This window comes from Candoia aspera, chromosome 2 (assembly GCF_035149785.1).
Source record: "Candoia aspera isolate rCanAsp1 chromosome 2, rCanAsp1.hap2, whole genome shotgun sequence".
Lineage (NCBI taxonomy): Eukaryota > Metazoa > Chordata > Lepidosauria > Squamata > Boidae > Candoia > Candoia aspera.
The window spans coordinates 119,261,134-119,278,864 of NC_086154.1; the positions used below are offsets into that span (position 1 = coordinate 119,261,134).

A 17,731-nucleotide genomic window follows, 5' to 3' on the forward strand; every position below is an offset into this window, starting at 1 on the left:
CCATACAGGCAGAAGTTATATAGGTATAGTGCACACGAGATGCCCTACCTTTAGGAAAGGTAACTATGCTAACCTTTCAACATTATCATAGATGTAACCTTGTTGGGTTTTGAATGTTGCAGTTGCTTGACTTAGGTTATTTGGAGTGGAATTATACTGTTCATGTGTGTGGCATAAGGGGTTACTATAGGGCACAAGTGAGCTTTATAGGCAGAGCTTGAAGACAATAGAAAGGTTTGCACCACTCTCATCCAGAGTCCGCCCTCTGGCGTTGTTAATCCTTCATATCTGGGAGCAGCAAGTTCCATCATCAAATAGGGAAACCCAAGAAGGGGAGCTGAAGTTTCCTTTAAAATTCCATTGTAGGAAAATTTGCAGGCCGGCATTCCAACATACAGCAAGTGGACCCTGTGTCATAGTTCAGCAGCAGCCATACCAAGAATGTAATGTAACATTGCACTCTTTTGCTCCTATGCCATGTATGCTGAAATGGAACTAAACTCAAATGTTTGCTCGTGAATCTGTAGCTCACTTCTTATTAATACCCCCTTCTGTTCCATGAGAACAATCAGGCTGATTCACTGAAGCATTTTGTCTGTAACCTTTTAGAATTTAGTTACTTTTAATCCCCTGACCATTTCTTGGAAAGTACCTATAGGGAAGTAACATTTTATAATTCCAAGTACAGTCATTTCCCTTCCAGGAGTTAGTTTTTAAAATATATCTTGTTACAGTTTTAGAGGCAAAAAATGTGATAAGAATGTTTAATAATTGTTTTTTTTGGGGAGTGGGGGGGGGCTTAATCTATTTCACAGTTACATCATAAGTAGCATGATAGTCTTATTTTGCAGCATTGCTGTATTGTAAGAAAACATTTGTCTCCAGACTGCATATTAATCTTTATAGAGATATTACTGAGAAATCTATTTTCACTTTCCCTCTTCTGCCTTCTCAACCTAAGTAAACCATATGTTCACCTGCTATCCCTAGCGATCATTGGCAGCCCATTCTTGGCTTCCACTTTTCTTGAATATGGCACGTTCAGACACATGCAGTATCTTGTAGTGGAAACCTGGCTGCCAAGACTGAGCTCCTCTGAAGAACAGAAGCAGTGAAAAGGGTACAAGGCACTACTGATGAGGGAGAAGAAAGGGCAGGTACATTTTACAGTGCATAAAGCACTTTGCAATTCTTTGTTCTTTTATCCTTCCAATAAGCCAGTAACATAGATTCTGCAGAGATTGTGACTTGCCCAAGCCCACCCAGTGAGCTTTGTGGTTGAACAGAGATTACAATCTGGATTTCTCACATTAAAACTCAATATTGTGTCTACATAACCACATTGCTTTTCTTGCCTCTGCAGATGAGATTTGCTTAAATTCAAAGCTGCGTGTCTGTTTTAAGGACAATTAAACCTTGGTGGTTTGACACTCCTAGAAAAATTATGTTTCTACTCATCAGCAGTTAAGCTCTCAATAGATGAATTGTGAAATGCTTATTTGGTTAAAATTGGTCAGCTGTCTTTTTAAAAATCATTATCAGCAGTAATCAGTTACTCAGTGTTTAACAATATATTAACAACTTTAAGCAGACTATTGTCTATTGCAGCCATTAGATTTGTTTACATATTAGAAGGCTTCGAAGCCAGACAATAAATTTGCCTTTATTTTATTATGTCTGTATATTCAACAGACTTAAACCTCCAAATTCTACCATAAAATAAATGGATGCTTTATTTCTCTTTGATGAAGGCATATGAATACATTTTGTTTTCAGATATCCTAGCCTTTTCCTCTGTTAACTGGTACCACCAATACTTTTCTAACTTTCTAACTGATTGTACCCATATTAACCCCCACCTTTCAGGAATATAGCTATGCTATAATGGTGAAGGTTGTGCACACTTTCCTGCAGTCCAAGAATGCAAATCTGTTTTGAATGAAAAGAAGGGATGTTCAGCCTAGGAATGTCGAACACATCAGATTTTAGAAATTGCAGACTGACCATAATTCACACAGCCCACTTAATTCTTTCTTAACCCCCCCCCCCCCAAAATCCTCACAAAACAGCAGTTATCTGGAGGAAATGCATACCAAAAAGTATATCATGGAAGGTTGCATACAGAAAGGCATGTAGAAGGGGCAATTGTAGTCGAAACAGCTTTTCTTTTCTTTTTTTCAAAGAAAGCGATATGTAAAGCTATGTTTATTAGGGCTGAGGCCTTATTTGGCTCAGGCCTTGAACAACCCCCCCCCTTTCAAAGTTCCCCCTACTTTTGATCACAAGTAGCCAGTCAAACTCTACTTGAGCTGCATCTGCCCTTTCCTCTTTGAAGAAAGAAGGCTGGTGCAGGCAAAGCAGAATTGAGCTACCTCAAGAGAGGCAGACATTTGATACCTGGAATTGTTGTAGCTTTAGGAATGAGTTCTTTGGCTTGCTTGATCACAGAAAATTCTTCTCTTCTTTGCTGGTGTTTGGAGAGAGTTTATAATTAATATATGGCCAAACATGAGTAAGATATGATGTTCAAGCTCTTTGTAAGAAAGTAAGGAGCTCCAGATTCCTGCTGTCTCATTCAAGCCTAGTCTGCATAAATTTGTGTTTTTCCACCTCTGAGTAAGTCATATGAGGAGTCTCTTGAAGACCCCAGAATAGGACATGTTGTTCTTTGTGTTTATTTAGATTGGAATACACATTTGGGGAAGAAGACAAGGTTGGTTAAAACCTCAACATCTCAGTATCTTTTGCCTTGTGAAAAAAAATACACATTAGGCAACATTAGGCTTAGCATTTTTCCTACTACGTCAGCTTTCCATGCAAAATATAGACTACTGTAATGCGCTCTACATGGGGCTACCTTGAAGAACATCCAGAAGCTTCAGTTGGTCCAGAATGGAGCTGTGCGGGCAATCTTGGATGCTCCAAGGTTTGCACATGTAACACCTTTGCTGCGTGAGCTGCACTGGGTTCCAGTTTGCTTCCAGGTCCAATTCAAGGTGTTGGTTATTACCTTTAAAGCCCTATGTGGCATGGGACCAGGTTACCTGAGGGACCGTCTCATCCCCATCACATCAACCTGTCCCACCCGGCCATACAGAGAGGGCATGTTACAGACCCCATCTGTAAAAGAGCTCCATCTGGCAGAGTCTCGGAAGTGTGCCTTCTCTGTGGTAGCTCCTGCCCTTCGGAACATTCTTCCCCCAGAGGTGAGACAGGCCCCCTTGCTCCTGGACTTCTGTAAAAAACTAAAAACCTGGTTTTGCCAGCAGGCCTGGAAAGGGAAGGGGACTAGCCACTCCTGGGGTTGGCTAGCATCATAGAATGATTTTAAAAGGGCCTGTTATACTCACAGACTGATAGAGAACTCTTAGCCATCTAGATTCTATCTCATTGTTACTCTTACTGTATTTATTGTATTTATAATTGTTTGAATTGTAACTATGCTTTATTGTAAACTGCCCAGAGTCCCACCTTTGAGGGGGAGATGGGCGGTGATAAAATTTGATAAATAAATAAATAAAATTGAATCATCTCATTCAGACACTCCATTGGCATTCCTGATGCTCAATTGTATTTGAAATTGGTGTATTAATTTATTTACACCTTCTATGGCTGCAACTTCCCTTTTTTAACTCAAGATTTTCAGGACTTCCCAAGAATTTACAAAATACGGCCACCAGGTTTTTTTTCCCCTTTTTGTTGTGGGGGTGTCTTTGGTGTGTGTTTCAGCACTTTGGAATTCAACAGAGTTAGCTATTTTAAACTTACTTCTTTTTGACAAGTCTTCTCTCCACCCACCTCTATGTCTCTTTGCCTCCTAGAGGCAATGCTAAGTTGAGGAACACTTTGAAGATGAAAACCATGAGCTGGATGCCAAGCATTAGTGATTACATTAGGCCTCAAGGGCTAAAAACATTGACATTAAAGAGATGTGTTTAATCATAAGGATTTCTTTTCCAGGAGAGGACAATCCCACTATTTTTTTTTCCCCATCCTTACACAAGCATCAATGTTGTATAAATCTCTTTCATTTTATTCATACAGGAATTTAGCAATTGGGATTGGAATTCAGAATTTTCCAGAAGGACTGGCTGTCAGCCTTCCCTTGCATGGGGCTGGATTTTCAACATGGAGAGCATTCTGGTAAGTCAGTCAAATTGTTACTCAGGTTTTTCTTTGGGTTTTCTTTGCTGTTATCTGATTTAATAGTAGAAATAAAAATACTCCAATGAAAATGGCTTTGAGTCATACTATATACCTAATGCAAGGAAAATGCTGCTATTTCTGTTAGTAGTTCTCAAACTTTTTATTACATGGGCCAATTCTGTGGTCTCTGAAGAGCCTCTTGTGCAAATGCAAATTCCCTGCCATTTTAAAACTTGATTGAAGGCACTGATCCTAGCCTTTTAACAAATTGAAGGATAAAGGACAGCTACAGTTGATGATCTAAAGTTCAAAAAAAGCAATAGCAGTACAGTCTCCTCTTTTCTGAGATGCTCCATGCAAAAGGAATCATTTTTCTCAAATGCTTAGTTCATGGGTGAACAGTACAAATGAGGGAGAATTTGCCAATTTTTCTCATAGCATTTGCTGCCCAGGAATGAAATAAACTGCTGGGTCACACTGAATTCTTCTGCTTTTTATTTATAGAGGCTTCTGTTGAAGAAGAGTGGGGCTCAGCTTGCTTATTAGTGCATTTCTTGCTGTCTTCCTGGATGAGAGCATGTTTTGGCATGTCTTCATGGATATGAACATGAGCAATATGAGAAAGTTTTCTTTAGATTTACTATTGCTGTCAGTCTTGGGCTTCATTTTGACTCTCAACTGATCCAGACCTTATCAACTCAGGAAATACTTTTGATAAAGTTAGACAGTTGGGTAACCTCCAAATGTTTTGGACTTCAGCTTCTATTAGCTCTAATCATCATGGTCAGTGACAGTGAATTGTGAGAGTTATAGTTCAAAATACTCAAAAAACAGTAGCTAGTCTTTGGTTACTGATCATAAAGCCCAAATTCTAATGCTTCAATGAGTCTCTGGTTAAACTACATCCGAGGGCTCATGTGAAGGGCTTCCTCCAAAATCCCTTGGTGCTCCCTTACGTTTTACACACATCCTGTAATGCTGGTTTATTCTCTCTGGTTGCTCTGTAAGCCTATTAATTTCCTAATCTTTGCCCCCCTCCCCAGTTTTATCCAACAGTATTGCATTTGAAATTTTGATTTTCATCCATAAATAAACTTGAATTATAATAACTGCAACAACCACACATTCTCCAAAGCCCCCAAGCTGCTCTCCCATACACCTGACAATGTATCTGCATGCTACACTAGTCAGAAACCTTTTGGTGAAGAGAAGGGGCTCAATATCAACCTTCACCAATTGAATGCCCTCTAGATGTTTTAGACCAATAACATAAGAATTTGTAGAAAAACACTGTGGGATTTGGCCATAGGTCCACATAGTTCATCATTCTGTTGACTGGGTGGATTTGGGAAGCTTGGGAGCCTGGAATGGAAGGTGATAGCTGAGGGAGTTTTTAAAGGTTAATAAAAGAACTCCAAGCAGCTAACAGCAATCTTGCAGAGTAGAAGCGTGAACCAAAAAAGAACTTGCACATTAAGTTTAATTACGTTCAGAAATAAATTCAGTCTTCACATAGTAGTTAGATGTAGAAAAATAGAGATAGCTTACTTTTATTCAGTAGATCTGGATACAATAGATTCATTGTAGAAAACACTTATCACTGGTTCTTTGTAGACACATTTCTACGTGGAATAGAAATGTCTGTGTGCAAGCGAGATGAAAGAGGACAAGAGCTGCATTCTGCAGCACCTCCTGCTTGCATGTGTGCCAGAAGGATAATGGCAATTGTTAATCCCCAAAACCCAAGAAGAAGGAGGAAGTGGAAATCAGGTGACCCATGTGACATCCCACAAGCACACTAGAGACAACAGAATCCCCTTTTCGGGAGAGATGGGCAGTGATAGAAATTTGAAATATAAATAAAATAAATAAATACGTCTACTAGAGAAACCCCCTTACTATGCTTGTGAGACAATGCTGAGTTGACCCCTGATAATTCTAACACCCCTTCTCAAGTTAGCGTGTCTCAGACTCTCACAGTCAGAAAAGATTAATGAGAGAACTAAACACATTGATGTTAAGTATTATGTAGTAAAAGACTTGCAAGAGCAAGGCATAGTCAGACTAGACTATTGTCCCACAAGGAACATGTTTAGTTCTCCCATTAATCTTTTCTGACTGTGAGAGTCTAATACAACTTTGGTTGTCTTCGTAGACCTGAATAGGGATAGATTCTTCTATTCCCATGTCTTCAAGTGGTAGCTTGAGCCATGAAACCTCTTTGCATGCTTCTGCTGCTGACACATACTCCACCTCTGTGGATGAATGTGCAACTGTAGCTTACTTATGGCTTCCCCAACTTACTGCTCCACCCCCATAGAAAAATACATACCCACTAGTGGATTTATGGTCAGTAATGTCTTCTGCCCAATCTGCATCTGTAAACCCCACTAGTTTAGGATTGTCAAGACAGTATCTTGGTCTCTAGTGTTTATTGAACTACTCTAGTAGACAGAAAATCCTCCCAAACTGAAAGACCATGGGAAACCCACACAGATAAACCCAAAACTCAAGGCAGCTCTGCTCTGAGTTTCTTTGAAGGGACGTTCAAAGCCTCTAAACTACGCATGCATTTTTCCCCCTGGATAGGGGCCCCCTCCTGCTCACCATCAGTACTCACGACAGTGATGCTCCTTACAGTCCTTTGTCTAAGCTAAAAAGCTCAAATTGTTGTAGTCTTTCTGTGAAGAGCATTGCTTTATCAACCTAATCATTTGGTTGCTGTTGATTCACCAGCCAATGTGGGTAGTCACTACTCTGGTTTGTTGATTCAGATAGCACCAGATTAGGAGATGTTGTGCACTCAAAGATTCATTCAAAGGTTCAGTGGTTCACTCAAAGACCCATTTTGGAGTTATGCTGTATGACAGCATATGTAACACGTGTCTGATAGAAGCAGGGAGGGTCATGTGAATCAACCTAATTGTGAGATTTGAGCCTGCGTCTGACTCTGAAAACGAAACTTATCTTGAGTCAGAAGGGGAAAATGAAATTTATCAGGAAGGATTTGAAAAAATAAAGACCAGAAGTGACTCAGCAGAGCAGGAGAAACTAGAGACACTGATTGGACAAACTTCGGAGGGAAATTAAATCCTCCAATCAGTGCTCGAGGAAGATGAGCAGAGAAGCGTGTGAATCAAAGGGCAGCCCAATTGGCTGCAGGTGAGAAAAGGCATGGAAAGGATCATGTTCAGAGGCAGACGCGCCAAGAGCAAGCTGCCAGAGACAACCGATCCTTTGAGCTCACAGCATCTGCAGAAGAGTCCTTGCACCAGTCGGAAGCCTTGCCTGTAGCCAGCGTGGAACCAGAGCCAGCGCTTTCTGTCGTTGCGGACCTGCTTTCTGCACATGCCACTCCAGTCGAGTCTCTCCTTGCCATTCCTGCTGAGCACAGCCTCACATCCAGTTCCAAGCCTTGCCTCGTCGCTCCAACACGATTTGGTCTTGCCTCCAGTCCCAAGTATCGTTGTGACGTTCCTGCCAAGCCCAGCATTGTCTCCAGATCTGAGCCTTGCCTTGACACTTCAGCCAAGTCCAGCCTTGTCTCCAGATCCAAGCCTTGCTTAGATGCTCCAGTCCAGCCTCATCTAGCCTCTGTGTTTCAGTCGAGTCCAACCTGTGTGCCCGTTTGCAGACCCGTACCTCAAGCCTCCTCCTTGCCACGCACTCTAGCTCCACTGAGTCTTTCAGCTTCGATAAGAGAAATAGCTGAGTTCTGCCTCACTGTTTTGCCACAATCTGAACTTGCAGCATTGCCTGGTTGTCCTTTACTGCCTGGGTGGACTTGATTGAATTGCATTGCCTAATCTATTACAAGGACTTTTTGGTGTTGTAAATAGTTATTGTAAATAAGGATCTTAATAGTTATTCTGCCTGGCCATCTCATAGTCTGAACAGGACATTAATATAAGCAAGCAAAGACTATATATTGCAGGAGAATAATATACAAAAGGCTTACCAAGTAGAAGTATTGCTGGTTTTCACACCAATCTTTCTGTACCCCTTCTACTGATCCTGAAAGTCTACGTGATCTGGCAGCTGTCATTAAGGGAATACCATGGGTTGTTCTTGACAAGCATTCTGCACACTGCACACTCCCAGACATCTATGGAAGAGAGGTGGCTTGGCTATAGTCTGTTGTTAAAGCAAATGGTCTAGGAGAAACATCACATTTTCCACAGTTTCCATACATCCTTCTTTTTTCATGTCTCATTTCTGGTTCAAATGATTTTTAGGGTATTTGAAAAATGGTTTGTTTTGGTTATTTTGAGAGACTTTAGATTTGGAGAGCAACATTTGCCCATGCCACATTCAGTAATCTTACTTTTAATCTCCAGCCATTACCTTGGGCAGCTAATGAGTCTGTTCCCTGGCTTGCTCTGTGGAAGCTGTTCAGCATTTACCCCAGGCCATGAAAAAGGACACCTTGCTTTTTCAGGCACCATCATGGCTTCACAGAGTGTCATCTTGGACGGAGTTAGCTTCAAGCAGCAAAACATCCCTGGCCAGGTCACAAAGAAAAGTTCATAGGCAAGCAAGCCTTTCCCAAACCTGTGTGGATGTGTCTGTGGATGCACAAGTGAGAAATACGTTGTTTTTAGAATCCAGTACCATGATGGAGGCTCTTGATGGCTCTGGCATTACCATCATGGGTTATTCTCCTTTCTGTTTTAACTGGTGTTATCTGCACTTGGGATAGAGTGTACTTAAAGATCAAATACCAAGTATCTAAAGAGATACAAGGAGGGAATATGTATTGATGTTTGTTTTTCTATTGTCAAATAGAGCTGGGCGGCATCACATTGAATAAACAAATATCCCTAGAGCTCTCCCCCTGTATATATTACATACAAACCTGTTTGCATTCCAAGGTTGTGCCATTCACAAGGTTCCCAAGGTGACCATAGAACACAAAGTCAGCCAAGTATTTCAGTTTGTAAGATTGCATACATTATTTCTAAGCAAAGCCATGTTTACAATCTCTCATCTTTGCAAAGATCTCTTTGTAGCTTGAAAGCTTGCAAACTGTTACCAGGAAAGTGTAGTTCTAAAGAACAAATCTCTTTCACCTGTCTTGTTCTCAGAAAGCCACAGGGCAATAAAATGCTAATACAATCACTTCTGTAGACTGTGCTCTGTTTTTGTTGCATTTATGGGACAGCAAGGGAAGGGCTTCCTTTCCTGTCTCTCTTGGGCTGAATTTCAAAACCACTTTTCCCTTCTCTGGAGGTGAAAAAGCCAAGGCCATGAACCTGGGAGCTGTCGGGTGCTGTTACTACCTCCACATTTGTACCCAGCAGTATGATGGATAAGCAAAACCAGGAGGAGGTTAGGCCCCCAGAGTATTCTCTTTTAGCCAAGTTACATACTCTTAAACAAGGTTTCCTTGCCGGGGGGATGGGGTGGGGAAAGAAGCTGCCCCTGCTTGCCAGTGTGGGGTTTCAGCCATACAAGGAGGCCACAGCAGGAAGCACCTTAAGGAAATTCCCATTGATTTACAACCCAGTCTGGCTACCACCTAAGGGTTGTAACACACCCCTGCCCAGTTTGTATCTCTAACGGGAAGTGTTTTGCAGCAACATTGCCCAGCTTTAAGGAAGCATCTTAACATATTTCAGCCTGGCTGCCTACAGCTGTGCCCCTCTTTGTGGTACTGAAGGATGAAGTTCAAGGGTTACAACCAACCCTGCCTCCATGAATGCCCACCCCACAAGTGTCCAATGCTGTCTTACCGAGAACTACTTTGATAGCAGTTGATATGCTTGCTCTTTAAACCCTCCCTGTCTTGGGGAGCTATTTTAGTGTGCTCAGCATAATAAGATAGCTGTATATTGAATATCTCCCGCTAAAACATTTAAAGAAAATAAACTGGAAACTTGGAGTGCTGGGATTCCCCATTGCATGGCAGATCACCAGTGCCTTATAGAGTGGACCTAGCAGTGCCTATAGGGAGATGTTCTTGTCAAGTTCTGTAAACAGGGTCACTTTGGGGGAAAAAATCCATCCATCTCAGACAGTGTACAAATCGTAGTTTGCTCCATCTCTGCTCAAAGGTATTCCTGTTGTATGGCTTATATGTGTGTTTGAATTCTTGGGTCTCCAAAGAGACATGGAGCCTTTGACCTCCTGAAAGTTTTGTATAGAAGCCGAGTGGACCAAATAAACAAGGACTCTTACATGCTGAGGCAGGAGAGAGGAAAAGGCAGTGGGCTGCCTGACGTTCTCCTCTTTCATCCACAGCCTTTGGTCACCTCTTAGTCTAAAGGAAGAGGATGATCTTCTGCTGTGTTTGCTCAAGAATGACTTGGAAGAGCTTCTGTTTGTTTTTCAAGGGCTGATAAACATCCCTTGTCCTGACCCCAGAGAAGAACCTGGCAGGGAGAAGAGGAAGAGCTGATTCAGTGTTGACTCTGAGCTCTCCAAAGGGTGACAGTTGAGGGGGAAAACAAATCATTGCACGTGGAAGGAGAGGGATCCTCCTTGTTGCCTAAAGGTTCTTGAGTGAGCTTTTGTTCTGCTTGCTTTACAGGTATGGGCAGTTAAGTGGCATGGTGGAGCCCCTAGCTGGCATCTTCGGAGCTTTTGCCATGGTGCTGGCAGAGCCTCTCCTCCCGTATGCTTTGGCTTTTGCTGCCGGGGCAATGGTATACGTGGTGATGGATGACATCGTCCCAGAAGCACAGATCAGGTGAGGACCTGATTTCTTTGCATCTGATCAACTTTAACTTCAAAATCCTTGAGGTAGAGTTAAATCTAATCTAATGCAATCGGAAGAAGAATGTTCTTCTATCAGTTTTTGCAGAAAACTTTTTGAGGGTTTTTTTTTAAAATTCTTAGGGGACTAGTCTCCTTAAAAATAGAGGTTCTGGGAGACTGGTTTTTAAAAGGAAATTGTGCATATTAGTGAAATTGTTAAACCTCCTAGCCTATTCACAGATTTGTTTGTTTGTTTGTTTACTTATTTAAATTTTTTGGTGGCCACCCAATTCCAATGGACTCTGAGTAGCATACAATACTAGAAAAACCCTTAAAAACAGCTAAAAAGATTAAATCAGACAGACAGCCCGCACTAAAATGATCCAATAAGAAAATCAACAAAACAGAGCAGGGCCCTTAGACAAACAATAAACATCAACCCCAGGGCTGGAACCAAAGACAAGTTTTCAAAGGTTTTTTTTGTTTTAGGTTTTAGGTTTTCCTTCATACCTACTCTTGATAGTTTTCCCCCCTCTCCAGTGGATTCACTTCTCTGCAAGCCAATACATTGTAAAGATCAGAATACAAGATTGTAACCAAGATTGCAAATTCAACACTCAGCCATGATATTTTGTGTTTGATCTTAGGCATGTGATGATACGGTGAGAGGACCCAAATAGATGTAGAACCTTCTGAGCATGTTGAGGAGGTGGGGAATAAAAATACAACTTAAGCAATAGTAATAATCCAGCAAAAAAGGACAAACTTTCCTCAGGAGACGAGGGTACAGGAAGTAAATGCAGGGTGGAAGATGAGAGTTTAGCTCTGTATTCCTTCTACCCCTTTTGTTTTCAAAGCCATGCTTTGCCCTTGAATGTCAAGTTGAGTTAGATGGCAAAACTTAATCTCATCATGATCTCTGCAATGTTTGTTCATAGGTTCTGTATCTGTGCCACAGCCTTTGAAAATGTTAAGATTTTTGATGGGAGCTCTCCATGACTTTTATTCGATTGATTGATTTTTATCTTTTCTTTTTTTATTTCATTTCATTTTTCTGCCAGATTTTTATACCACATGCACCTTGCAAAACCAGCTCACGATAGTTTACAAAAGCAACGATCAATTAAGATCCAACCAAAAATAACCAATATCATAAAACTATAACCATCCTAAATAATCAAGAAACAAGCAACATATACTGTAAAAATGCAGGTATCAGCATAAAATCCAGACAACATGTACTATTCACTATATATTTCTGTAGGATTCCTACTCCGACCCTCAGTTCTCTTTTGACTGTCGCAATGATATTTCCTCATTTCTCATTCCCACTATAGTCTTGGCTTGCCCCCAAACTGTATGGCATGCCATTTAGAAAGTGCCAGAAGTATAGCAGTAAGCAGCTATAATGCCTCATTTACTTGAGTAAGGAGCATGTAACACTCACAGTGTCAGATCTTTACTAAACAGGCTTACCAAAATCACTCTTCGGAACTCAGAACATGGATATTTGAAAATTAAGCAAAACCCTAGTCTAGAATGGACATACAGCCTTGACAGGCAGTGATGATGTATGCAGAACCAGCAAAGAGTGGACTAAGTAGCTATTGGCTGCTCAATACTTGTGATCCAGATGAGATGAAGACTTCTTGACAGGTCCAAGTCTGAGCACAATTTTATATTCTTCAGAGAAAGAAGTTTGTGACATCAGAGGCATCTACACATACCCTTGGTCTTCCTTGATTCCTGTTTGATTCCACCAATATCAAGCTTTCCCAAACCATCTGGTCCTTGGCTTCAAATCTTCCTGTTCAGCCACAGTTCTAGATGCAGCCTTGATTTGTGTCTACTTTCACCTATCACACATTATTAGCAACATGATTCTATGCTAGCCTACAACCTTATGGTCCCCAGCTTCATCCTCATTCATGTCTGAGGGCACTACTTTCCTTTATCCTAGGAACAACTCATTATCTCATGCTCTCTATTTATCCCAGCCACAAGTACAGGTCCCTACTTAGATTATTACCTATTTATTGCCCCTGCATTGGTGACTTTCTACTCTCATATCCAGAATACACTATTGGAGCAGCTAGGATCAGCAATTAACTTCGAAAAATCACATCTTTCATCTAGTCTGAGGATCCAACGTCATCAGCACTTGACCAGATTCAACTAAAGAATCAGCAATTATATTTCACATTCAGTAGACCACTTTATTTAGGAAGGATCCTCAGTTGTTTGTTTTCTATAGTGGTTAAGGAAAACCAGAGCCAGCGTATCACAGTCAAATGGGTTACAAATGGATCACGAATGGCTTTCTTATGATTTGTCTAAGCATCCTCATTCAGCACAGACCACTCACAGGAGCAGTCTTATTATCAGCTGTATCTCTGAAAGCAGAACCATTATCTAACATCTACAGTGCTGCAACCTTCCACATCTCTCCAACGTTGTAGATTGGAAGGATGCTACATTTGAAAGGACTGTTCTGTCTTCAATTCTTGCTTGATCTTACCCACTTGAATAATTGTTACCCATGAGTGTGAATCACAGAGACCACGGTGAAGGAAACTGGTTGCTTATTTGTAACTGTGGCTCTCTAAGTGGTCATCTTGACTTCATAGAATCCACCTATCCTCCTCATTGAGGTCAGAGGATATTATGTCTTCTGATAATTTTCTGAACTGAGGGTTTAGACATGAGTGCTGCATGTCGGGTAAAGCTCCTGTTAGCAAATCTTAGGCTTTGGAACATATGAATAATAAACTGTACAAGTGCAGAACCCATGAGTTTAATTTCACAGATCGTTTGAAGGATTCCAGTTAGCAAATGTGCACGTTCAGTTTTGTATCACTTCTCAGTGCACTTAGCTATAATGGCTTAATAATAACACAACTTGATTCTGGGTATTGTTGTGTCAGTACTCCAGTATCAACAGATATAATATTCCAGAATTACTTCATGGAAGCGAGGAAAATGTGTGTGTGTTTGAATCAAGATAGAATCAAGAATCCAAGCAGGAAATACTCATTTGTTACTCCAGCCAAGCCCCAAAGTTAATATAAGGCAGTATGGTAGATCTACTGCTGTGAAACATATGAGAAACACAGGTGGCCTTAAAATTTTGGGAGCTAAATATTTAAGAATTAATTTACTCCTTGTAGTATGAACTGCTTACATGAGTCTTTTCTTTCTTTTACTGGAAAGAAAGGTAGAGAAACTTTTAGAAGAAACCTGAGCACTGGATATGTTTTGGAAATCTTTTTGCTTCCAAATGGAGGTTTTTTTTTAAAGTCCTATAAATAATAATTCGAAAAACTTCATGCTTAGCAAACAGAAAACTTTACTGCCTTTTCTTTTTCTTTTCAGTGGCAATGGGAAGCTGGCTTCCTGGACCGCCATCTTAGGATTTGTGGTTATGATGTGCCTGGATGTAGGACTTGGATAACAATAAATAATATATTTTCTCAAATTGACCTTCAAAGTATATCAAAACGGGAGATATTGCACAGAAGAAGTTGCAGCTGGACCATTGTATTTTACATTATTGTACAGAACTGAGCTGGCACTGATTTAATTACACTGATTTCTAAAACAATACTATTCATATATATGTGGATAGTATTGGGAAACACAGGAAGATTCTTTCTGCATTTGTTCTTTTGCCCCCAATTACTTCTGCTTCATCAAGGCTGTTGGTATGAAGCACAATCATGAAGATGTTTCAAGATGTTTTTTATTCTTCTCATTGTTGAGGCAGGTTTCCATACATGTAACTGTCCAGTGTGATCTGTGATTGATGGTCTTTGCGGTATGTATTGTGTTTTATGGACCAACAGAGTGGGGCAGCCTCAAAGACCTTCAAGGCTTACAGTATACTGTAGGCTTCTATTGACACACAGTGACCAACAAGATGGGTATGTTGAGTCTTTTCTTCAGGGATTTGGAAATATTTAGCTTTGTAAGTTGCTGAAAGAAATTGTATTTTTTAAATAATCAGGAGCATAAACAAAATCTTAGGAGGTTTACTTGGAGAGCAAGCCTGGGTTGTTAATGTGCCCTTTACTCATCTCATACTAAACAGTTCTCAGCAGTAAGTCACTGAAGGTGGATCAGAGTCTCTTTGTAATGCACTCTGGATTGTCATCACAAGTTGCAAAAGGCAGTAGAATTTTCTTTCATTGTTTAAACCAACAATAACATACTGTGTCTGTTCCAAACATTTTTCCACCTTTGGAGCATAAATGGGAAGTAGTCTTGTGTTAAAAAAAAATATTGAGGAATTGCTCTGTCCTTCTGATGGGCATAAGGATGGGACGTTAATATAAAAAAATCAATTTTCTAACAGTCTGGCAAATCTACCATAAGTGTGTGCCAATGCCCTTGTATAAGAAGATACTATATATCCATGAGGCTGTATAGTCAGAACATAACTGAAGGACTTGACAATTTGACAGATCCAGCAAGAGAATATAGTATGTGTATGTGACGTACAGTACTTCTGACTCAGGACTGCTTGCTTTTCATCTCCAGTAGCTATGCTTCCAAATGAAACCTTAAGAATTGTGCTTGAAATCCTTCTTCCCGGGTGTTAAAATGGGGTTCTTTAGAAGATGCAAATGGATCAGTAGTGCCAAATGGATCAATAGTGCCAATAGTGGCCCTATTCCTAGCCTACCATAGTGGTAATTAGTGGGCTTTTCTCACAATTCTAGTGTTCTAAGAGAGACAGAATATAAGATGGTTGTATGTGGGCCTAAGTGAATACTCTAGAGTAAAGGTTTCTAAGAACCATGCAACTTCCACTAACAAATAGGTATTCATAAGTGAAATTAAATAAATTATATGGAATTGTTTCTTCATTTTGGGGAAGGGGTTTGTTACTGTGCACAAAGCCTGGTACAGAATGATGTTTGTAATTGAAGTGATTTATTTTAAATTCTGAATAAAAAGGGGGATCCAAAATGTATGTGGGCGTGATGGGTCAATTCTTTATTCTTCTATTTCCATCCCACTTACTTTTTTCTGACTTTCCTGACTCTTGAGCATCCTGTTGGTAGGTACTACTATTCAGTCTCAAATGAATTTGAGTTTATCAGAACTTTGATGTCTCTCCATGCTCCATTTGGTAATTGACACTTACTGCTTTATTGTAAAAATAATAAGCCAGTGTCCATTTAATCAATGTAGCCAAGCTGATTCTGTCAATTCACATTGTTTAGTGGCATTTGTAACAAGTCTGCCTTCCAATCTATAAAGGACATGTTGGAGAATGAACCATTTTCATTAGAAAGCCTTCATTCCTGGCCCCAGAAAACATCTGGCCCTTCCTTCCATTATAGAGCTGTGACAGATGTTATCTATGTTCCTTGTTCTACCTTGAGCTGCAAACTGAAAAGCTAATGAAAAGAATTTTCTACCAGTTGTACCCCTTGAAATGCCTATCATGACTGTAACATTTGGTGTTCTTGATTTGTTCTTCCATAATAAGTTAAAAGCAACTAAAAGGAGTTTTAGTTTGAGGGAAGGTTAAGGTTCTAGGGAACTTGAAATGATTTGGGCTATTTGTCCTGTGTTGGTTGCTTTGCAGAACTTCACTAATGCAGAAGGCTTTGCAGGACCATATGTTCTCATTTTACAAGTTATAGAGAAATGTTTAGGGGCTTCTAAATAAAGCAACTTCTGGAGGGCTTGGGTCATCCAGTGATGTGGTGATATCACTGGAAGGGCTCTGGCTGATTTTTTTTTTTTTACAGTGTTCTTGGGATTTTGGAGGAGTTAAAGGTGGAAATGAGAGAGGAAGTTTTGGGGAACCACATTGCTTCTATTCGCAACACCAAAATCTGACCATTTTGCTGTGGAAATTTGAGGGCACAATCTTAGAGTGCTGGGGGTACAAATTGCACAGGTGTGATACAGAGTAATAGTTCTTAATGAAATCTTCATCACAGTCTTTCAGCTGATCTCAGTTAATAGTCTGTTTGAATGGGGTGACATGTTCTCTGAGCCCCAACCTTTGAAGCCAGAGATAAAATCAGGAGACACCCCTGAGGTTTCTTGCTTGGTTCCTTGTGCTTTGCTACCAGAAGGTCTGGATGTGCCTGAGGAACCAGCCACAACTTCAATCACTTCACAGCTATGAGAAGGGTGAGATTTGCTCTAGAAGCAACATAGGGAATAACCTCTTGTCCTGCATCTATAGGCCAACATTCCCTCCTGCTTCTTGGTTAAGGAAACGTGGCCAGAAAGGAGCAAAGAAGATGGTTGCAGCCAGCCTGTTGAACTGCCTTCCACACTATTTCCTGTCCTCTTTTCTCTCTCCTTGCTGCTGAGTCAGTGAGGAGGTCTGTCAGGGTCAGCAGACTCTGGCTGCTTCTGCCTGCATGGCTCTTCCTGGGCTGAGGTGGAGCTTCTTCCCGATGGGATCTCATGTGGCTACTTGGTGTTTACTCCTAAGGCAGGGGGGTTGGTGGAGGAAAGGTGCAGTGCAGTGTGGTTGTGGTTTTTAGGGAGGAGGCAGGAACAAGAATAGCCAAGGAGAGTTTTGCACGCAGCTAAACAATCATCTTATTATTATAACTGATGCCATAAAGCACAGCACAAAACTGACAAGGGCACTCTTCATGCTGAAGCCAGAATAGATGGTTGTACCTGAGTCACTGCTCATAAAGAGAGGATGATTTCACCTGCTAACCCAATCTGTTTCTGGGGGTGGAACCCAGAGACAAAATGCTTTCTGTTCATAGTTGTTGGGGGTTTTAAGATGTTCTTTGTTAGATGCTTGGCAGCACAGTAGCAATTAAAGGTGAGACACACAGAGGCATCTGTCTCCCGAGTCAAGGGCAAAGGTTCTCTTGGCTCGCACATTCTTAGGACTGTCTCCTTT

General features: G+C 40.8%; 1 protein-coding gene across 3 annotated transcripts in view; it reads left to right on the plus strand.

Annotated features, from left to right (window-relative positions):
• SLC39A11 (solute carrier family 39 member 11) overlaps positions 1-15,814 on the plus strand; it is a 386,037-nt gene extending 370,223 nt beyond the window's left edge. For all 3 annotated transcript variants that reach the window (XM_063293436.1, XM_063293437.1, XM_063293438.1), the window contains 3 exons: positions 4,045-4,143; positions 10,676-10,834; positions 14,215-15,814. In XM_063293436.1, the coding sequence (XP_063149506.1) occupies positions 4,045-4,143; positions 10,676-10,834; positions 14,215-14,293 (337 nt within the window). In that variant the 3' untranslated portion in view covers positions 14,294-15,814. The remainder of the gene's footprint in view (positions 1-4,044; positions 4,144-10,675; positions 10,835-14,214) is intronic.
• The last annotated feature ends 1,917 nt before the right edge of the window (positions 15,815-17,731 follow it).